This window comes from Leuciscus leuciscus (genome assembly GCF_965113295.1).
Source record: "Leuciscus leuciscus genome assembly, chromosome: 8".
NCBI lineage: Eukaryota > Metazoa > Chordata > Actinopteri > Cypriniformes > Leuciscidae > Leuciscus > Leuciscus leuciscus.
Genome location: NC_138732.1, coordinates 5,552,928 through 5,574,263, shown reverse-complemented (window position 1 = coordinate 5,574,263; position 21,336 = coordinate 5,552,928). Strand labels below are relative to the sequence as shown.

The window sequence follows — 21,336 nt, the reverse complement described above, 5'->3', positions numbered from 1 at the left end:
TGTTCATGCGAGTATTTTATAATACATCACCCACAAGAGGCTCACATCGTGCACACGCAAATTGTGATAGAATGGACAAGCTTTTTGTTTTGGATCTTTGTAAACAATGGCCATATTGTGCAAATTACTGTTGAAACTGATCGTTGCTTTTTTATCTTGTGGATGCACATTTTGCCTTGAATATAATTCGTTATTTACTTTGTTTTTATTAAACAGGGTTTCAGAAATGGTAACGATCCATTACATGGAAATTATTTTGGTGCCCTGGATAAAAGCATTCAATGTGATCCCACGCAATGTGGATCATTGACAATGTTTTTCTATATATATTTTTAATTTATGGTCTTGCATTCCTAATGTTGTCTGTTATGTGAAATAATTGTTAATACTTGTTGTTAAAGGTCTTTAAATTCTTAATTTCACCAGTTCACCGAGATAATACGTTTAGTAGGAATGGCATATTTCTGTTGACTGTCCATGGTGCTGTACAGGCAGTGTCTGTTGCTGGTGAGGTTTTGCTCTTATATGATGTAGGTCTGTATACAGGCCTGTTTTTTACGAGTAGATGTTACAGAAATTGAGCTGGTTCTCTTTTCACATCCTCTGAGAATGTTTGGTTGTGTCAGGCCTTTTGATATTGTGAAATAACTAATTTGTAATAAAAGTGTTTTATTCATGTTTTGACATTAAGTCAGCCCTTATGGGAGTTTATGCATGGACCATGTTCAGAAATTTGATCAGAAATTCGAGGATTTTTTATGCCATGGTTAAATCTGTGTTCTTGAGATTTTGAGGGACTCAGTGTGGACGTGATTCTTTTCAACTATGACACGGGAAGTTAGTGTTCTAAAAATATATGCTCTGCTTACAGACTGAATAAATATTTATAATTGAATAGATTGCTTTCACTTACAAAAAGCTCTTGAAGATTGAGGTTTACTTTAAAGTCTGAGAAGTAGCTTCATTGTTCTATTTATGATTGATCTTTAGATTTCTGCTCATGACTGAACAAGTCATGAATGTTCCATTAAACGTTGTGTTTATTAGAAATTTTTTTTTTCATTCTATTCGTTTTATATATATATATATATATATATATATATATATATATATATATATATATATATATATATATATATATAATTTACATTGTATATAATTGATTGACCCTTAGCTGTTTAAAAAAAAGTCTGATTAATAGGACTTATTCACATCTTCTTTCCAAAATCTCAGATTTTTAATAGGAAGGAAAGCGAGGCTGTGAGGGATAGACATACATCTCTTCAGTGGGTTGTTCTATTATTCAAGGTGTTTTTGGATTATTCTACTGATGAAACACTGCAAAAATATCTTTCCAAGAAACTAAAATAGACAAAACTCCAGACAACATGAGCTGTGGAAAATAATTGATCTCAGCTTCATAGCTTTTTCCAGAGGATGCCATTGAAAACACGGTATGTCTATCCCTCACAGTCTTGCTTTCATGCCCATCATGGCGGTGCTCTGAATAAGGTATATACATCTATCTGTCATAAAATAGCTTTTGAATCCTTTATGGAAATAAATTAAACTACAATATGCCGTATTTAACTAATATGTTAGATTCAAAGAACTTAAAGTTGTATATTTTTAAAGAAAGGAATCTTGATATGTCTTGTTCTGTTGGCTAAAAGTTTTTTTAAGCCCATTTGAACTTTTTCTGTGACATCAGTATATCTGTGCATGGATTATGCAATTTGTAATGCTACAAAATTATATAATGTTTTGAAGTAGTTTAGGTATTACGTTCCCAATTAAATTTCTAGGGGCAAAAGGGAAGTAACATTTTTAATGCAAAGGTTAGCAGTGACAAAGAGAAGGTTTGAACCGTTCTCAGTCCCAGCACTCAGTACACAAAGTACGATTTCCAATTAAAAGTATTTACAATGAACAAGTGATAACATAAATACAGTGACAAAAAAAGAACTCTAAACAAACAATTCCAGCAAAAAAAAAGAAGAAGAACACGAAGAAGATTCCTGAAGAACACGCTTCTTTTCTCCTTTTTTTTTTTTTTTTTTTTTTTTTTTTTTTGCTGGAATTGTTTGTTTAGAGTTCTTTTTTTGTCACTGTATTTATGTATTTGTGTTTGGTGTAAGGCCAAAACAACAAACAAAAGATCACTACTTGGTAGAAGGAAATCTAATTAACCTGCAAAAATAAATACAAATAAACAACAGCACTCTAACCTTACTTCCTAACTAACATAAAACAGGAAAAGATGAGAACAAAAGAAAATGGCAACCATCTCCTTAAGGCCCTTTCACACCAGACGCGAAAAAAGTTTCAAAAGCTAAACGAATAAGCGAATTATTCGTGCGTCAAAATCGCGTCCAGTGTGAAAGGACCTTTACTGTTTCAACACTCAATAGCGGACACATAACTCAAAGCTGTGCACTACAGCCACAACTTAAGCTTATGGCACACCAACAAGAAACAACACTCTGGGACTGGCAACGTCTTAACACTCTCAGGCTCTTGGGAGAACAAATCTCGCACTGGCTCTCTCTCTGGTTCTGATTAAATACTGGCTCCTCTTGCCATTGATGAGGAGCAGCTGGTAGGTCCCGTCACCTATACATTAGGACAGGGAGGAGCACAGGAAATTGGACAGAACATACATCAAAAACTACAACTCCCAGCAGCCCGTTTGGTCTATTGGCAGCACACACAGTACATCAATGAATGACACATAGGCCTACACCATATTTGTAAAACACAAATGTTTAACATTAGGGATTTTCTCATCAATGTCTTCGTTATGTGAAATTTGCTTATAAAAGCAGTTTCATCTGTCAGAAACGTTTTAAGCACTCTTTTAGTCTGGTTAGAAATAGCAGGGTTTCCCTGTTGCTGTCCATGGTGCTGCAGTGTAAATTCTCTTGATGTTTGGAGTTTTGCTACTACATAATGTAGCTCCTAACTCTCTATCCCAACCTTTTTTTTTTTTTTTTTTGGGGGGGGTGGGGTGGAGAGATAGACTACTAAAACTTTGTGGTCGTTTTTATCTTCCACTCGTCGGGGAGTGTTGCTGCCAGCTCTTGTTTAGCTAAAAAAGAAGAAGAAGAAGAAACGCCATTTAACCGACACCTTATACTGTCATAGAAATTGTTGTTATGCAGTAACTTATTTTTACTCATAGTGTCGCTGTTTACCTGCAAAACAATGTGTGTCTTCAACGTCTCTCCACCCTGCTTCTGATGTCATACAGGGTTTCAGGCTCGTCTTGTTAAAGAAAATCATCGACGGCGACTGATTTCTGCTAATGCTGTCCTTCTGGCTATTATTCTACATTGAGTTTTATATTTGTGTTTTCTTTTACATGTCAAGTGCTGTATTGCTGGATTTAATTTCTGCTTAATATCTGAAGCATTTTAAACGTTCTGCGGTGCTGCTGAGATGTTCGGCCTTTTGTTCTTCGTGCTGATGGCGCACACCGCTTATGGAGACGTGAGCTATTCTTTCCCGGAGGAGATGAAACGCGGATCTGTGATTGGAAATATAGCAAAGGATCTCGGGCTCGATGTGTACAGACTGTCATCTCGTAAGGCTCGCATTGATACTGAAGGTAACAGAAAACGATACTGTGACATTAATCTGAATACTGGAGAACTGACCGTAGCGGAAAGGATTGACAGAGAGGGGCTTTGTGGAAAGAAAGATTCGTGTGTTTTAAATCAAGAGCTCGTGCTGGAGAATCCTTTAGAATTACATCGTATCAGTCTTCGGGTTCAAGATGTTAACGACAACAGTCCTTATTTCGGTAAAGATGTGATTAATCTGGAGATAAGGGAATCCGCCGACAAAGGCAAGCGCTTCTTGCTTGAAGAAGCAAACGATGCAGATATTGGGCAAAATTCTGTACAAAGCTATTCTATCCAAAATAATGAATATTTTGTTTTGTCAGTGCAAAGCAACTCTCTTGGAGAGAAATACGCCGAAATCATTTTAAACAAAGAGTTGGATCGTGAGCAGCAGAAAGAGGTGACTTTAATTCTCACTGCGGTAGACGGCGGGACTCCACCGAGATCAGGGACTGTAGCCATACACGTCACTGTGCTGGATGCTAATGATAATGCTCCAGTCTTTAGTCAGGCCGTCTATAAAGTCAGTCTACCTGAAAATGCTCCTGTAGATACTGTAGTGGTGACAGTGAGCGCTACTGATGCTGACGAGGGACAAAATGGTGAAGTCATGTATGAGTTTGGTCATGTTATGGAAGACTATAAACATTTGTTTTACCTTGATCGTAAGACAGGAGTTATCAGCATAAAAGGGCCACTAGATTTTGAGGAAGAAGCCACATTTACTCTGCGAATAATAGCTAAAGATGGTTCAGGTCTAACATCTTACTCAAACGTTGTAATCAGTGTAAGTGACATTAATGATAACGCCCCTATAATAATAGTAAAATCATTTAATAGTCCCGTTCCTGAGAACGCGTTACCCGGTACAGAGGTTGGCATCATTAATGTTCAGGACAGAGACTCTGAGAATAACGGACAGGTGCGCTGCTCCATTCAGCAAAACGTCCCATTTAAACTCGTACCTTCAATCAAAAACTACTATTCTCTGGTGACCACAGGTGAATTAGACCGCGAGTTGCTCTCTGATTATAATATTACAATCACTGCTACTGATGAGGGCTCTCCGTCTTTATCTTCCACTAAGAATATTCACTTGACTGTAGCTGACGTGAATGATAATCCACCTGTATTTGAGGAGCAGAATTACAGAGCTCACGTGCAAGAAAATAACAAACCGGGCTCCTCTATTTGTTCAGTATCAGCTACAGACCCGGACTGGAGACAGAATGGCACTGTAGTTTATTCTCTGTTGTCCTCTGATGTCAATGGCGCACCGGTGTCCTCCTTTCTATCCATTAACGGAGACACCGGGGTCATTCATGCCGTGAGGTCGTTTGATTACGAACAGATGAAGAGTTTCAAAGTGCTCGTGTTAGCCAGAGACAACGGTTCTCCTCCTCTGAGCAGTAACGTGACCGTGAGTGTCTTCATATCGGATGAGAATGACAACTCCCCTCAGATATTATACCCCTCTCCGGAAGGAAACTCCTTCATGACCGAGATGGTTCCCAAAGCTGCGCAGGCGGGCTCCCTGGTCTCCAAGGTGATCGCCGTGGACGCGGATTCTGGACAGAACGCGTGGCTCTCGTATCACATTATTAAAGCGACTGATCCGGGACTTTTCACTATCGGTGTCCACAGCGGGGAGATCAGGACGCAGCGGGACATTTCTGAATCTGACAGCATGAAACAGAACCTTATTGTGTCCGTGAGAGATAACGGACAGCCCTCTCTCTCAGCCACGTGCGCGTTGTATTTACTCATATCAGATAACTTGGCTGAAGTTCCAGAACTGAAAGACATGTCTCATGACGAGAGCAGCTCCAAACTGACGTTTTATTTGATCATCGCGCTGGTGTCCGTTTCAACTTTCTTCCTGACCTTCATCATCATCATCCTGGCCGTGAGGTTTTGTCGCAGGAGAAAGCCCAGACTGTTGTTTGATGGAGCTGTAGCCATTCCCAGCGCCTATCTCCCTCCAAATTACGCAGAGGTGGAGGGCGCGGGAACTCTCCGCAGCACTTACAATTATGACGCGTACCTGACCACGGGCTCGCGCACTAGTGACTTCAAGTTCGTCAGATCTTATAATGAGGGCACACTGACTGCTGACCTGACTCTGAAAAAGACTCAGTCCGCTGTGGATGATCTTGAAGGACTTGATGCAGAAATGAGCGACTCGTTTCAGGTAGGACTAACAAAGTATTTATGTTTTAATGCTCTGGTCTTCCATGTGTATTTGCGTTCAAAGTTGACCGCATTGATTGGCAACAGGCTCTTTAAAAGATCACGTGGAGATTTTCTGAGGGTGAAGTTGATGTCAGAAAAGTAGCTACATTAATTGGTATGTTTATAAATATTTTTTTGATTTTCTGGTCACGAGTTATCAATTGTAAGTCAAGATGATTCACGAATTATTTCACGAATCTATGTTTTACGTATTTGCGTTTTTATTTTTATTTATATTTTCCTGTCGTTCTACTTTCTCTTTCCCTGCCTCTAAACTTTCTAAAGTCAAAGAACTTGCTTCGTCTTTTTGGAAGCTTTTTTTGTTGTTGTTGTTATCTGATTAAGCATGCTCTCATAACGACGTTGTTTTTTTTTTTTTTTGATTCACGGTTTTAAGTCATGCGATATGGCTTGTCTCTGTGTATTATCATCATCATGTTTATTACCGTTTTTTATTGGTGACTGAGGCTTTGATATCGAAAGGATTAACGACATTTGCAAATTATTTAGAAAGTTAAAAATAAATAAATAATGGAACTTGTTTTAAGTTTTTTCATGCTAATTTTCTTTTTAAATTCAATAATTCTTTCTGCCTTCTCTGTAACTCAGTAAGAAATTACTCTGTACCTTTTGCATTAGGCTACTTTCATCATGGTGTCCTTAATATGACATATTTTTTAGCAGCTTCATTTACGTAGACTTCATTACACAAACTTTTAAAAGGCCTGTGAGGCGTTAACTTGCGTATGAAATACAGTTATTGGAGTCCAGGACAGTGTATCTGTTTTTTTAGGTCTAGCAGTCTTTCTTTTAAGAATGGTTTGATTTACAGTGTTCTAAACTGAGTGCTTTCTTTGGCAGCAGACTCTGTTCTTGACAGACCTTTTGTCTCTTTCATGTAGTATATGAGTGACATTTTGACATCAGAGATGTACCATGAGTTAAGTTGTCTTAATTTATTTTCATTTTATAAATTTTTTTTGGTCATGTGGTCAGTTTTAAGTCATGAGGCATGATTCACAAATCGATGTGTTTTTACTTATTTAGGTACTTGTATTTTTCCCCACTATCCACTGTTTTGGATTTAAATAGGTTAAAAGTTGATTGTTGGTGATTTTTAGAGGTAAGAAATCTAATTTCTGCTTCACTCTGTTGAATAATCCTTCTTTCTAGATTTTTTTAGTATTAGTTTTAAATATGTTTTGGATCATTAGTAGGCTATGTGTGTCCGTGGATTCTGCTTTATATGATCTATGAATGTTAATATTTTAAGTAGTTTTACGTTTTCTCTCATCGATGTTTCCTTTATGTATTGATGGTATGGAATTAAAGTCGGATGACAGAGATATGCCATTAAGTGTGATTTTGTAAATGTCCAACAATGTCCTTGTATTCTGTTTGGAAATAGCATAGAGCTGGTTTTCCCTGCCGCTGTCCGTGGTGCTGCACTGGCGTTTACTCTTGGTGTTTGAGCGTGTTGCTCTCTCCTTTCCTATATTATACCTCACACAACTCTATCCTGCTGTATCTTTTCTGTTCTTTTTTTAATACTACACGTACTGTGGTCGTACTTCTCTCACACTCTTCAGAAAATGTTGCTGCTGGCTTTTGTTTTGCTAAACAATTTTAAGTATATAACCAGAGTTCTTTATATGATGCGACACTTAATCCTGTCCAAAAAAACAACAAAAACAAATTATATATATATATATATATATATATATATTTTTTTTTTTTTTACTTTTTTTTTTTTAATCTAGTTTCTTCTTTTTAACTCACAGTGTCGCTGTTTACCTGCAAAACCATGTGTGTGTTCAGTACACATCTCTCCACCCTGCTTCTGATGTCATACACAGTTTCAAGCTCGTCTTGTTATAGAAATTCGTCGACGGTGATCGAAGGAGTATTTCAGACATTGGTTTTATTTGTACACTTATGCTTATTTTACATGCTACTTGTATATCTGGATTTATTTTCTGAACAATTTCTGAAACATTTTAAACGTTCTGCTTTGCCTGCTGAGATGTTTGGCCTTTTGTTCTTCGTGCTGATGGCGCACACCGCTTATGGAGACGTGAGCTATTCTTTCCCGGAGGAGATGAAACGCGGATCTGTGATTGGAAATATAGCAAAGGATCTCGGACTCGATGTGAACAGACTGTCATCTCGTAAAGCTCGCATTGATACTGAAGGTAACAGAAAACGATACTGTGACATTAATCTGAATACTGGAGAACTGACCGTAGCGGAAAGGATTGACAGAGAGGGGCTTTGTGGAAAGAAAGATTCGTGTGTTTTAAATCAAGAGCTCGTGCTGGAGGATCCTTTAGAATTACATCGTATCAGTCTTCGGGTTCAAGATGTTAACGACAACAGTCCTTATTTCGGTAAAGATGTGATTAATCTGGAGATAAATGAATCCGCCGACAAAGGCAAGCGCTTCTTGCTTGAAGAAGCAAACGATGCAGATATTGGGCAAAATTCTGTACAAGGCTATTCTATTCAAAATAATGAATATTTTGTTTTGTCAGTGCAAAGCAACTCTCTTGGAGAGAAATACGCCGAAATCATTTTAAACAAAGAGTTGGATCGTGAGCAGCAGAAAGAGGTGACTTTAATTCTCACTGCGGTAGACGGCGGGACTCCACCGAGATCAGGGACTGTAGCCATACACGTCACTGTGCTGGATGCTAATGATAATGCTCCAGTCTTTAGTCAGGCCGTCTATAAAGTCAGTCTACCTGAAAATGCTCCTGTAGATACTGTAGTGGTGACAGTGAGCGCTACTGATGCTGACGAGGGACAAAATGGTGAAGTCGTGTATGAGTTTGGTCATGTTATGGAAGACTATAAACATTTGTTTTACCTTGATCGGAAGACAGGAGTTATCAGCATAAAAGGGCCACTAGATTTTGAGGAAGAAGGCACATTTACTCTGCGAATAATAGCTAAAGATGGTTCAGGTCTAACATCTTACTCAAACGTTGTAATCAGTGTAAGTGACATTAATGATAACGCCCCTAAAATAATAGTAAAATCACTTAAAGGACCGATTCCCGAGAACGCGTTACCCGGTACAGAGGTTGGCATCATTAATGTTCAGGACAGAGACTCTGAGAATAACGGACAGGTGCGCTGCTCCATTCAGCAAAACGTCCCATTTAAACTCGTACCTTCAATCAAAAATTACTATTCTCTGGTGACCACAGGTGAATTAGACCGCGAGCTGCTCTCTGATTATAATATTACAATCACTGCTACTGATGAGGGCTCTCCGCCTTTATCTTCCACTAAGAATATTCACTTGACTGTAGCTGACGTGAATGATAATCCACCTGTATTTGAGGAGCAGAATTACAGAGCTCATGTGCAAGAAAATAACAAACCGGGCTCCTCTATTTGTTCAGTATCAGCTACAGACCCGGACTGGAGACAGAATGGCACTGTAGTTTATTCTCTGTTGTCCTCTGATGTCAATGGCGCACCGGTGTCCTCCTTTCTATCCATTAACGGAGACACCGGGGTCATTCATGCCGTGAGGTCGTTTGATTACGAACAGATGAAGAGTTTCAAAGTGCTCGTGTTAGCCAGAGACAACGGTTCTCCTCCTCTGAGCAGTAACGTGACCGTGAGTGTCTTCATATCGGATGAGAATGACAACTCCCCTCAGATATTATACCCCTCTCCGGAAGGAAACTCCTTCATGACCGAGATGGTTCCCAAAGCTGCGCAGGCGGGCTCCCTGGTCTCCAAGGTGATCGCCGTGGACGCGGATTCTGGACAGAACGCGTGGCTCTCGTATCACATTATTAAAGCGACTGATCCGGGACTTTTCACTATCGGTGTCCACAGCGGGGAGATCAGGACGCAGCGGGACATGTCTGAATCTGACAGCATGAAACAGAACCTTATTGTGTCCGTGAGAGATAACGGACAGCCCTTTCTCTCAGCCACGTGCGCGTTGTATTTACTCATATCAGATAACTTGGCTGAAGTTCCAGAACTGAAAGACATGTCTCATGACGAGAGCAGCTCCAAACTGACGTTTTATTTGATCATCGCGCTGGTGTCCGTTTCCACTTTCTTCCTGACCTTCATCATCATCATCCTGGCCGTGAGGTTTTGTCGCAGGAGAAAGCCCAGACTGTTGTTTGATGGAGCTGTAGCCATTCCCAGCGCCTATCTCCCTCCAAATTACGCAGAGGTGGAGGGCGCGGGAACTCTCCGCAGCACTTACAATTATGACGCGTACCTGACCACGGGCTCGCGCACTAGTGACTTCAAGTTCGTCAGATCTTATAATGAGGGCACACTGACTGCTGACCTGACTCTGAAAAAGACAGCTTTGGATGATCTTGAAGGGCTTGATGCAGAGGCTATGCAAGAAAGCACCTCTGAAAATAAGGTATGAAATTGATCCAGCATTTTCTTAATGTGCGCTGTATTATCACCGTGAAATTTGATTTACACTTAATTTTAAGTATTTGTTTGTTTAATGGCCTTGCAAAAGTAGATATTGGAGCAGTAGTCTCATCAAATCTTGCTAATCAGAAAGATTTATAAACTGCGTTTTTTCTCACCTTTGGCAACCATTCATATGGAATTCTTCTTTTTTCTTATTGTTCTGTGTTGAGGTTACAACCTAAAAAACTGGCTTTACCAGTTATAACATAAGTGCATTGCCTTATAACTATTCATTTGGCTGGTATTAGAAGTTTTACATAGAATTCAAAATAGTGGCTTTTTGAATACATTTCCAGAGGGGAATTTTAATTAGGTAACCATTACAACCTAGTGTGTATAATTATTATTATTAATTATGTATTTTATGAATTTGAGAGTTTCTTATGATACAGTTTTAAGTTAAGATGTTTGTTCAGTCCTTCTAATATATATATATATATATATATATATATATATATATATATATATATATATATATATGTAAAAAAAAAAAAAAAAAAAAAATTTCAAACCTGTTTTTGGCCCCTGAAATAATATGTGTGTATGTATGTGTGTGTGTGTGTGTGTGTGTGTGTATGTATGTATGTATGCCTGTGTGTGTGTGTATATATATATATATATATATATATATATATATATATATATATAACGAACATTGTAGTAATGTTTTTATTTTGTATTTTAATTTTAATTTATTTTTTGTGGAAAGAGTTTGTGGGTCTGTAACTCCTACATTTGGTCTCTGGGTGACGCTCTCATGTTATGAACAGCTTAGGAAGAAGTGATCTCATCTGTGCTGTGTGCCCTGATGCCCCAGTTTAATCAGTGTTGCACAGCGAGGAGAGGAGAGGAGGGAGAGATGAGGGATGGACGGGGAGGGGAGTGCTGTAGGCGTGTAGAGAAAGAGAGAGAAAATAAAAATCTAAGCCGACAGGAGCAGGCATCAGAGCAGTGTCTGCCCCATTGAGGATCTCTTCAGAATGCGCTTTTATCCTCATTATTTTTGTTCTTTATTATTTAAATGTAACCATTAATATTTTACAACATGATTTGTTTGTCAAGATGCGTACTGGCACATTTCTGGCTTCAGCTTTACTTCTGCTTCATTTGCATGTGCGGTTCTCTTGCCGAAGTGCGTTATTCGGTTCCAGAGGAGATGCAGCAAGGCTCCATCATCGGCAATGTGGCGAGAGATTTGGGAATAGATGTGACGGAGCTCAAGAGACGTAATGCTCGAGTTGTTGCTGAGGGGAGCCGACAGTTTTGCGAGCTGAGTCCAGAAACGGGCTCTCTGTTGGTGAGCGAGAGAATGGACCGCGAGGAGCTTTGCTCACAGTCTGCACCATGCGTCCTGCAATTTCAACTGCTACTGGAGAATCCGCTCAAAGTGTACAGTCTCCTCTTGGACATCCAGGACATCAACGATAACAGCCCAGCATTTGATAACGGGCAGATTGAGCTTGAGCTACTGGAGTCAACAGTCCTAGGGAGGCGTTTTCCACTTGAAAGTGCTCACGATCCTGACATAGGAGCTAATTCTGTTCAGCATTATCAACTCAGTGGGAGTGAATATTTTGCTTTAGAGATGAATACTCAGGTGGACAGAAATGCATATCCTGAATTGGTGCTCAAAAAGCCTTTGGATCGAGAAAACCAGGCTGATCACTTTCTGACCCTAAGTGGAGTGGATGGTGGCCGGCCTTCTCGTTCTGGAGCAGCTTCAATTCACATTCACGTGTTAGACGCTAATGATAATGTTCCTGTGTTTAGTCAAAGGGTGTATAAAGTCAGCGCACAAGAAAATTCAGCTCAAGGTTCTGTGTTGGTTAAATTAAATGCAACCGATTTAGACAGCGGGATTTACGGGGAAGTTAGTTACTCTTTCAGTCACGTGCCTGATAAGACAAGAGGGATTTTAGAGGTTGACCCTGTGACGGGAGAGGTGAGGGTCATGGGCGCACTGGATTACGAGGAGGCCAGTTCTCATGAGCTGGATGTTCAAGCCAAAGATGGAGGAGGACAGTCATCTCACTGTAAACTCATCATAGATGTGATAGATGTGAATGACAATGCACCTGTTATTGCAGTTAAATCAAATTCTGCTACTGTGCCAGAAGACGCTTCACCTGGAACCATGGTGGCTTTGCTAAATGTTTATGACCTTGATACCGGCACCAGTGGCAGGGTCACGTGTGAGATATCTGACGATGTGCCATTTAAGCTCGTATCAGAAGTGAAGAATTACTTTATGCTTGTGATTGATGGAGTTTTAGACCGGGAAAAGAGTCCTCACTATAACATAACCGTGACTGCTGTGGATGCTGGAACACCCCCTTTATTCAGCAGCAAAACTGTAGCCATAACAGTCACAGACGTTAATGATAATCCTCCTATTTTTAGACACAGTGACTACAGCATCCAGTTTGCAGAGAATCAGCCTCAGGGAACCCCAGTCATTAAAGTCAGAGCTGATGATGCAGATGAGGGGCAGAATGCTAGAATCCTGTATTCTCTTTCAGAAGATGCAGCTTCTCTTTTCTCCATTAACGCAGAGACCGGCGAGATATTTACTCGACGGCCCTTTGATTACGAAACGTCCACTCACTTCCATGTTCCAGTGATGGCACGAGATGGAGGCAGCCCTCAGTTCACTAGCACATGCACTGTCCGGGTCTTTATTGCAGATCAGAACGACAATGCTCCGGTTGTTCTGTACCCAGTTCAGTTTGATGGATACCTTGCAGATGACATTGTGCCCCGAGCTGCTCCTGCAGGTTATTTGGTCACTAAAGTGGTTGCTGTTGATGCAGACGCTGGGCACAATGCATGGCTGTCCTATCGAATCTTGAAAGCCACGCAGTCTAATTTGTTCTCTGTTGGACTGCACTGTGGAGAAATTCGGACACTAAGACCATTTGCGGAAGATGATGAGATCAAACAAACCTTGCTAGTCTCTGTGAGTGATAACGGGCCTGAGTTTTTGTCTGCCACTGCAACTGTCAATATTATGATTGAAGATGGCTTGCCAGTCATCGATGAGCTCTTTGCACGTGGCTTGGAAGAGTCACATGCTCACAAGGACCTTATTCTGTATTTAATACTGGCTCTGGCAGGCGTGTCCAGTCTTTTCTTTGTGCTCATCATTGCTATGGTCTATATGAGATTATGTAGACACAGATACATGTATCGCTCAACTGCAAACTTACCCGTTTTTCCTCCCACCTACGGACCACCTGGCTACTCCGACGTGAGCCGCTTCAATACTTTGCAGAAGGATGATCAATATAATGCATTCTTAACCACAGGCTCGTGGAAAGGGGACTTCAGATTCGGCTCTGACTTTGTTGATTTTGACATGCGGAATAAGAGTGGGACGTCAGTGCATGTGGCTGGCCGAAGCACTGCACGTGCAACGCTCTTAGTGCCACATAAATTCTAACCCAGATGGTTTGACCCTGACAATCATACAGAAAATCCTTATCAACAGATCGGACTGAAGGCTTTATTCAAGCAAATGACATATGTTCCTCGTTATATGCATTAACCTGTTTCATGAAAACACATTACAGTAAATCCTTCACTTTTGTTTTATGTCCTTTTCTGCTTTGATTCTGCATGTGACAAGATCTTGACATCCATAATCTTTTTTTTTTTTTTTTTTTACACAATGTTTTATAATTGCACTTTAAAGACTTTTGTGTGCTCTTTAATATTTTATGCGGATCTGCTTTAATGTATTATTTTAAAATATAATAAGAATTATATATATATATATATATATATATATATATATATATATATATATATACAGTGCTGCTCAAACGTTTACACAACCATTGCAGAATCTGTGAAAATGTGAATAATTTGAACAAAATAAGAGGGATAATTCAAAATACATGTTCTTTTTTATTTAGTACTGTGTGAATAAGATATTTTACATAAAAGATGTTTGCATAAGACAAAAAAATGTATAAAAAAAATAGCTGAATCAATAAAAATGCTCAAACGACCCCGTTCAAAAGTTTATGTCTCCTACTTTATTGCAGACTCATGGTCCATACTTCATAAAAAATTAATTTTTAATAATGTGTGTCTTTACCTAGATGATCCATAACTGTTAAATTCAGCTATTTTTTGTTTTTGTTTTGTGGACTGTATGTAAACATCTTTTATGTAATATATAATATCTTATTCAGGACAGTACTAAATAAATAAATAAATAAAATAATAACATGCATTTTGTATGATCCCTCTTATTTTGTTAAAATTATTCATATTTTCATAGATTCTGCAAGGGGTGTGTAAACCTTTGAGCAGCACTGTGTATGATCTCACAATGAGCACAGACTTTACTTTTTTCCTTTGGAAGCCATGAATGTCAGTCAGTTATTTATTTATTTTTATTAAGAGGTTTGCACAAGAGTTAACTGTAAACTGCAAACATTAAACTTGAAATTAAATGTCTTCAAATTGAAGTGTTCTGTTAACTCTGCTAAACTATAATTACTAAAACTATAATTACTAAAACTAAAACTGAAACTAAATATATAAAAACTAGAAATGTGTTCACAAAATAACTAAACTAAACTAAAACTAAGAAAACCATTAATGAAACAAACTAAAACTGAAATTTACAGGAAAATTTTATTAAATTAAAAATAATTTAAAAATGCAAAACTATAATAACCTTGGTAATCACGGAGTTTGTATTTGATGAGGATCCATCTTTTCATTCTTTGACTGCAGATATTTCTGCCCGATCATTCTCTCTCTCTCTCTCTCTCTCTCTCTCTCTCTCTCTCTCTCTCCTCTCTCTCTCTCTCTCTCTCTCTCTCTCTCTCTCTCTCTCTCAGACTGAAAGATTAAATGGTTGAAAGATGTTACATTTCACATAAACCCTCTTCTGCTTCTGTGAACCAGATTTATCACAAATGTATCTTCATCTGTCTTTCCGTGCTCTTTACTCTGTGCTTTATTTTTGATTTTATACATATTAATCTGACGTTTTATGAAAACTCCTTTCTTATCCTTTCTCATAAATGTGCAATGTCATCTATGTGCAATTTGTTACTGGTGATTACCTTAAAGTTCAAATAATAAATATTTCCTTTGAACCTTGACAATACACAAACTGTGAATGTATAATTAATTTACACAAACACAATTTTTTTACCAGAAGATGTTAATCTGTAAGTATTTAGTTATTGATTTGAACCAGAATCACTGTCACTGGAGGTGTCTACATTTATAATTTAGATATATTTAACACTTACTCTGCATAGTGCTGTGCGTGTGTGTGCATTATGTGCTTTGTAAAGTGACTTTCAGCTTTAGGAGTTATATTAATAAAAATATTTATCAAAAGAGGCACAATCTGAGCATCTCTTTTAAGTGGGAAAAAAAATTTTAACAGTAAATGTACTTGCAGTAACCAGTGCGATGACAGAATATGTGTGTGCATATGCTTGTCTTTCAATCCAGGTAGCATAAGATACAATTGTAATGGCCTTTCACCTTAAAGTTGTTCATAGTTAAATTATTACTTTGAAGCTTAGTACCAAGTTATCTTACTGGTCATACATTCGGTTAGTAATTCATACCGTATATTGCTATTGTTAGCTTCACTTTTGCTCTAAAGCAGATATTTCTATTGCAGAGTTTAAAGTTACTAGTAAGAAATGTTGCTATACTACAATGTGTGAAAAGTGTAATGCGATTATCTTCATTGAACATTTTTATTACACTTACCAAGATACTTTGCCATGAAGATGAGTCTAAAAATGAGTCGTTTTTATGACATATCTAAGCATCATTTAACAACTGTCCAGACATTTGAGCTTCTTATCTAGGATAAAGGATGATTTAGTCTCATGACTATAAGGCCACATGTAAACTGTTGGTCTGCTTGATTAAATGGAGAGTCTAGATGGAGAGTACTGTTTTCTCTGAGCAGATGTTTGTGTGTTTTATAACTGTGACTGTGCACTGAGCTCATCTGCAGTGTATAATATGTTCTGACATGCCTTTTAATCGGGCCATGAACGCCTGATGCATACACGTGAGCATAAATAATGCCACAATAATGCTACAACAGAGAGACTGGGGTGAATTTGCAAATAAATTTCAATCAAATGGCATTCTGAGATTAATTTAGGGATTTTCAATTGACATTAGGGGCAAATTTAAAGGGATAGTTCACCCAAAAATGAAAAATTCTGTCATCATTTACTCACCCTCAAGTTGTTTCAAACCTGTATGAATTTCTTTTTTCTGCTGAACACAAAAGAAGATATTTTGAAAAATGTCTGTAACCAAACAGTTGATGGACCCCATCGACTTCCATAGTATTTTTTTTTCCTACTATGGAAGTCATTGGGGTCCATCAACTGTTTGGTTACAGACATTTTTCAAAATATCTTCTTTTGTGTTCAGCAGAAAAAAGAAATTCATACAGGTTTGAAACAACTTGAGGGTGAGTAAATGATGACAGAATTTTCATTTTTGGGTGAACTATCCCTTTAATTAGCATCAGATCTTCGGATGGTTAATATACCACTTAATATACCAAAAAAAAAAAACTTTAAGTGTTTTATTACCTGAATCATAGTTGTTGACTTAACAATAGTTGTTCTTAGTGCCAGTTATGATTGCATGGAATATACATGTAGTTAAATGCTTGGTATCACTCTCAGAAAAAGGTACAAAAGTGGTCACTTGTACGGTTACCCTTTCAAAAGGTACACCCTTGTACCTCATTTACTCCTAAAGGGTGCATATAAGTATCTTAAAGGTACATGTTAGTACCTAAATTATACATATTAGCACTATTTAAAAGTGGTATCACTACAGAGCTAGCTTTTGTACCTCTTATTCTGAGAGTGTACAGTATTGGGACTGTGATGTACTGCAGATCCGTATCCACAGAATGCTGTGCATTTTCCAGTCAGTGACTGTGTGCTATTTAAAATGTTCACTCATGTGTGATTAAACTGTTGCTTTAGGCAGGCCTACTTTTGCTGAACACTTCTGTACATGTCTGTCTGTCTGTCTCTCTCTCTCTCTCTCTCTCTCTCTCTCTCTCTCTCTCTCTCTCTCTCTCTCTCTCTCTCTCAATGGACAGCAAAATAGACTTGTAATCAAATCTGATTATTTTAGTGCGCACATGCAGAGATGCCTCCATGAAGAGCTACTAAGGGTGACAGAGGCAGAAATGTTTCCTCATGTCCCACACACTCTTGTGTTTCTCAGTGTACACTTTCCAATCACGCTGGAGATCATGATGATGATCATTGTGTATGCTAATATGTCATTATGTTACAGTGTTTCTGTGAAAGCCATACTCAGTGTTTTATGGCTTTTCTGAGTGCACTTTGGGTGTGATTTCTCTCATTTTATTGTTTAGATCTTTGTCTTTTAGTATGTGTTTCTTTTCATTTTGTTTAATCAGTAATATAAATGCTTGCCTTGGCAAACACCATTATTGCTTAAGTGCACAATTGCACAAGTGTAAGTGCTTCGAACAAATCAACACATTTTCTTCAGGAAAAATTGTAAATCTATTTTTATTCATTATTTTCTTTCTCTTTTCTCCCCTCCATGACTTGCACCTGCGCTTCGTCCTGATTAATGGAAATGAATCAATCTCCTCTTATAGGTAAGAAACTCATATTTGAAATACTGTTATTTTATTATATAAAATATTATCGTCAATCCATAGAAAGCTTTTTTCCACTGCACTTTCTATCTCTCTCTCTTTCAGTCTCATTTAAATTTTCATACTCTCCTTAAAACCTCCGCTACATGTTTTTACTTTTAGAGAAAGACCTCATGATGGGCTGTTTGCTCATGTTCAGTTCAGTATCTGAATGTAAGCATATAGTATGTGCAGTGCTCCATCTTGTGGTGGTTCACTAAAACACTGCCAGAGCGACCAAATGTCTCCACAAGGATAGTAAAACCTGAGATCACATACATTGAGGGAGTAGCCAGCGGTTCCCCACGAGGGAAATGGGTTAATAAACAAACTAAATTATATTTTTTGGAAAATGTAAAAATGCAGAAAGGTTTGTGTGATGGGTAGATTTAGGGGTGGGTTAGTGTAAGGAGACAGAATATACAGTTTGTCCTGTATAAAAACCATTACGTCTATGGAGAGTCCCCACAAAGATAGCAAACCAGACTGTGTGTGTGTATGTGTGTGCGTGCGTGTGTGTGTGTGTGCGTGTGTGTGCGCGTGTGTGTGTGTGTGTGTGTGTGCACTATTTCGGTCCCTCCTCCCCTGCTGCAGCAGTGTGTCACTATGCTTTAAGGCTGGACTCTGGCCCACTTTTACAGCATTAAAGTGCATCAGGCTATATGGGACAGAGTCTGAATAATGCAGTCTCACCACACTAAGTATGTATGACTATGCGGCAGCTTCAGAGCTGCTCATGTTTTATGCATCCACACAGATGTGTAGTCAGCGTACGTGTTTGAATCATCTGCAGAACCCAAAACTACATACTGTACAATAAAAATATACAAAACAATAACACATACCCTGCTTCTGTATTTATATAGCTGCACTGTAAACAATTATTGTTGGTTTAACTTAAAGTTACTTAAGTGGTTGCCTTAAATTTTAGTTCATTGAAATAAAAAAATTTGTTAATACAACAAAGAGATTCGTTTAATAAATAGAAACTCAAAATATTATGTTATCTGACCCATATTAATTATCTAAGTTGCTTAGACAAAAGATTAAAAGTTGTGATAACAAATCATGAAAAATATTTTTTACAGTGTGCAAACATTTTCAAATTATTATTGTAACACTGCAAAACCTTGTAGAGGATACATTCTGGTAACAATTTATAATTTGTATCAAGTTAAATTCATCATAAAGTAAGAATAACATTTTAAAACCATTTATGAATCTGGGTTTTGTTCATTTAATAATATATTACGTTCATTCGCAGTTCATTTCATTCATAACAATGCTAATTTATGCAACCTGAAATGTTACAAGTTGTATTGGTTAAATTGTCCCAGATAAAAAAAAGGTTAAAACCTAATGCATTCACAAATGGTAATGCATTAAACCTTATTGTAAGTGTTACTGAAAATCTTTTATTTTAATTGCTATGAAAATTTGACACTTATAAACTTTTTCTGCACAATTTCTGTTGTTATGTAGTTGAATTACACACACACAGACGAGAGAGAGAGAGACACACAAGTTGGTGCACCTATCACTATGAGGAAATTCCATAAGTGTAATGCATTTCATATTGTACAAACTGTATATTCTCTCCTCCTATACTTTCCCTAATTCTACTCATCACACAAAACTTTCTATTTTTAATAAAACATTGTATGTTTTTAAGCCATTATAATTATGAGGACTCTGGAAATGTCCTCATAAACCACATCTATGCTGTAATACCAGTGTGATACCCATGTCATTATACAAATTTGTGTCCTCTTACATCATATGAACAATCACACACACACACACACACACACACACACACACACACACATTCTGCTTTTACTGGACCAGACTGAAGATTGTGTCTGTTTTTTGGGAGAACACTCCACTCACTTTCATCCTCTCAAAGGTAGGTCATCATCAGCTGGCTTAGACAGTAGGATCACATCTGACTGGCTCAATATTACACACTTTCTTCATAATTTTTTATTAGATAAGAGGGTGGCCAAACAAGATTGCACCTAAAATCATGTTTGGCCTTCTTGTTAAACACCTGTCATGGAATACATAGGTTACTGATCCATGATAAACTGTAATTGCTCAAATCTGACTTTATTTAATCCTGCATTGTGCCTGCTCTGAGCTCATCTCAATGATGAATTGTACTTTTTTTAAGCACAAGGTGCTCACTTTCGAGGTTCTGTCCAGTAATGACATCCATAAGATCCAGAAATGTAACTTCTGTGCAGTGGCGGATTTAGCAAATCGGGGGCCCAAGGCGAAGGTAGGTAGGCTATGGGCCCCTCCCCATCCAATCTTTAAAAGAGAACGAAAAAAATATGTACCGACTGAATGGTGGATAGGCAGGTAAAGCTAATCTACAGGGAAGTAAAGGTTAGAGAGGAGAAAAAAACGTCCCCTTTAACCCTGCATACACTTCTTTACTCCTAAACAGAAACATGTTACAATGTTTACATGGTACAATATCTGGTAAGCTATGGTTTTTTTTTGCTTGACAAATTTCACCATTTCGATTCAATTCTTGTGATTTGATTCAATATTGACTCATTTGGAAAAATATTAGGTAACGTTTCACAAGATAGGCGTTACTTTTTCTCAAGAAAAAAAAAAAGCCCTATCAGCTGGTATAATTTAAGATTAAAATAAGTAATGTAGTACACATATTTAGCCAAATACTCTCAATAGCTCTTTTTTTTTCTAGCCAATTAAATGGCTTTCCTGAGGTAAATGTTATGTGACGATTGTTCTCCAGCTGTTTTACCTCTTTCCGCGGTTGAAAAACACGATTGATATTATGAATGAGGAATATACATTTCGGTAAGTTATACTGTATCTTTCAACATTGTTAATTCGTGTTTATTTACTATTAGCTAGAGATGATCAGTTCACGTGCCGCTATAGGAATCTGTCACGTCACATTAAAATGGCAAAACGGTATTTATTGTTTGAATTTCGTAATAGAATTGACAGAATCTGAGAGCTGATCTTTTTTTTTAAATATCATGATTGATAAGTAAACTGCTCAGTTTTGTATGTCGATCTGCGTGTCCTCTTTGCTTCACGATTTTTCTGTGCGTTGGACTTTGTTGTTCCTGATCTGTATCCCCAACAGTAGCCGTAAAAAAGTTTGTCATCTTTGGCAGCGTTCCCAAATACTTATCAGCGTCTTTTTTCTTTTATTTTAGCCGCTTGGGTAACTTCGAAACTTTACATTTTCGCGTTTAGACTCGTCTTGCTCTGTTTGTGTATTTCCCAGTCCTCCTGTTACTGCGTATTGTTTAACTTTCGCGCCGCGCACCTTTACAG

At 37.9% G+C, this 21,336-nt stretch overlaps 4 protein-coding genes across 10 annotated transcripts in view; all 4 read left to right on the top strand.

Moving 5' to 3' along the window:
* Positions 1-20,249, top strand: part of LOC309504013 (protocadherin beta-15-like) — a 65,714-nt gene extending 45,465 nt beyond the window's left edge. Inside the window, exon 2 of the mRNA XM_082176966.1 lies at positions 17,974-20,249. Within this exon, the coding sequence (XP_082033092.1) occupies positions 17,974-18,015 (42 nt within the window). The 3' untranslated portion in view covers positions 18,016-20,249. The remainder of the gene's footprint in view (positions 1-17,973) is intronic.
* Positions 1-21,336, top strand: part of LOC309503986 (protocadherin gamma-A11-like) — a gene marked incomplete at its 5' end in the record, with an annotated part of 186,772 nt that overhangs the window by 53,468 nt on the left and 111,968 nt on the right. The window contains one exon of one of the 7 annotated variants that reach the window (XM_082176892.1): positions 3,119-5,814. The exons of the other annotated variants lie outside the window; for them this stretch is intronic. Coding sequence (XP_082033018.1) covers positions 3,439-5,814 — 2,376 coding nt within the window. Of the gene's footprint in view, positions 1-3,118; positions 5,815-21,336 lie in introns of those variants that run through there. 7 annotated transcript variants of the gene reach the window in all.
* Positions 7,652-10,607, top strand: LOC309504000 (protocadherin beta-15-like). Its single transcript, XM_082176945.1, has one exon. It carries the CDS (start codon positions 7,660-7,662, stop codon positions 10,264-10,266), a length of 2,607 nt encoding a protein of 868 aa, XP_082033071.1. The 5' UTR covers positions 7,652-7,659; the 3' UTR covers positions 10,267-10,607.
* On the top strand, positions 11,105-14,030 carry LOC309504017 (protocadherin beta-15-like). The gene has a single exon (XM_082176971.1). It carries the CDS (start codon positions 11,365-11,367, stop codon positions 13,756-13,758), a length of 2,394 nt encoding a protein of 797 aa, XP_082033097.1. The 5' UTR covers positions 11,105-11,364; the 3' UTR covers positions 13,759-14,030.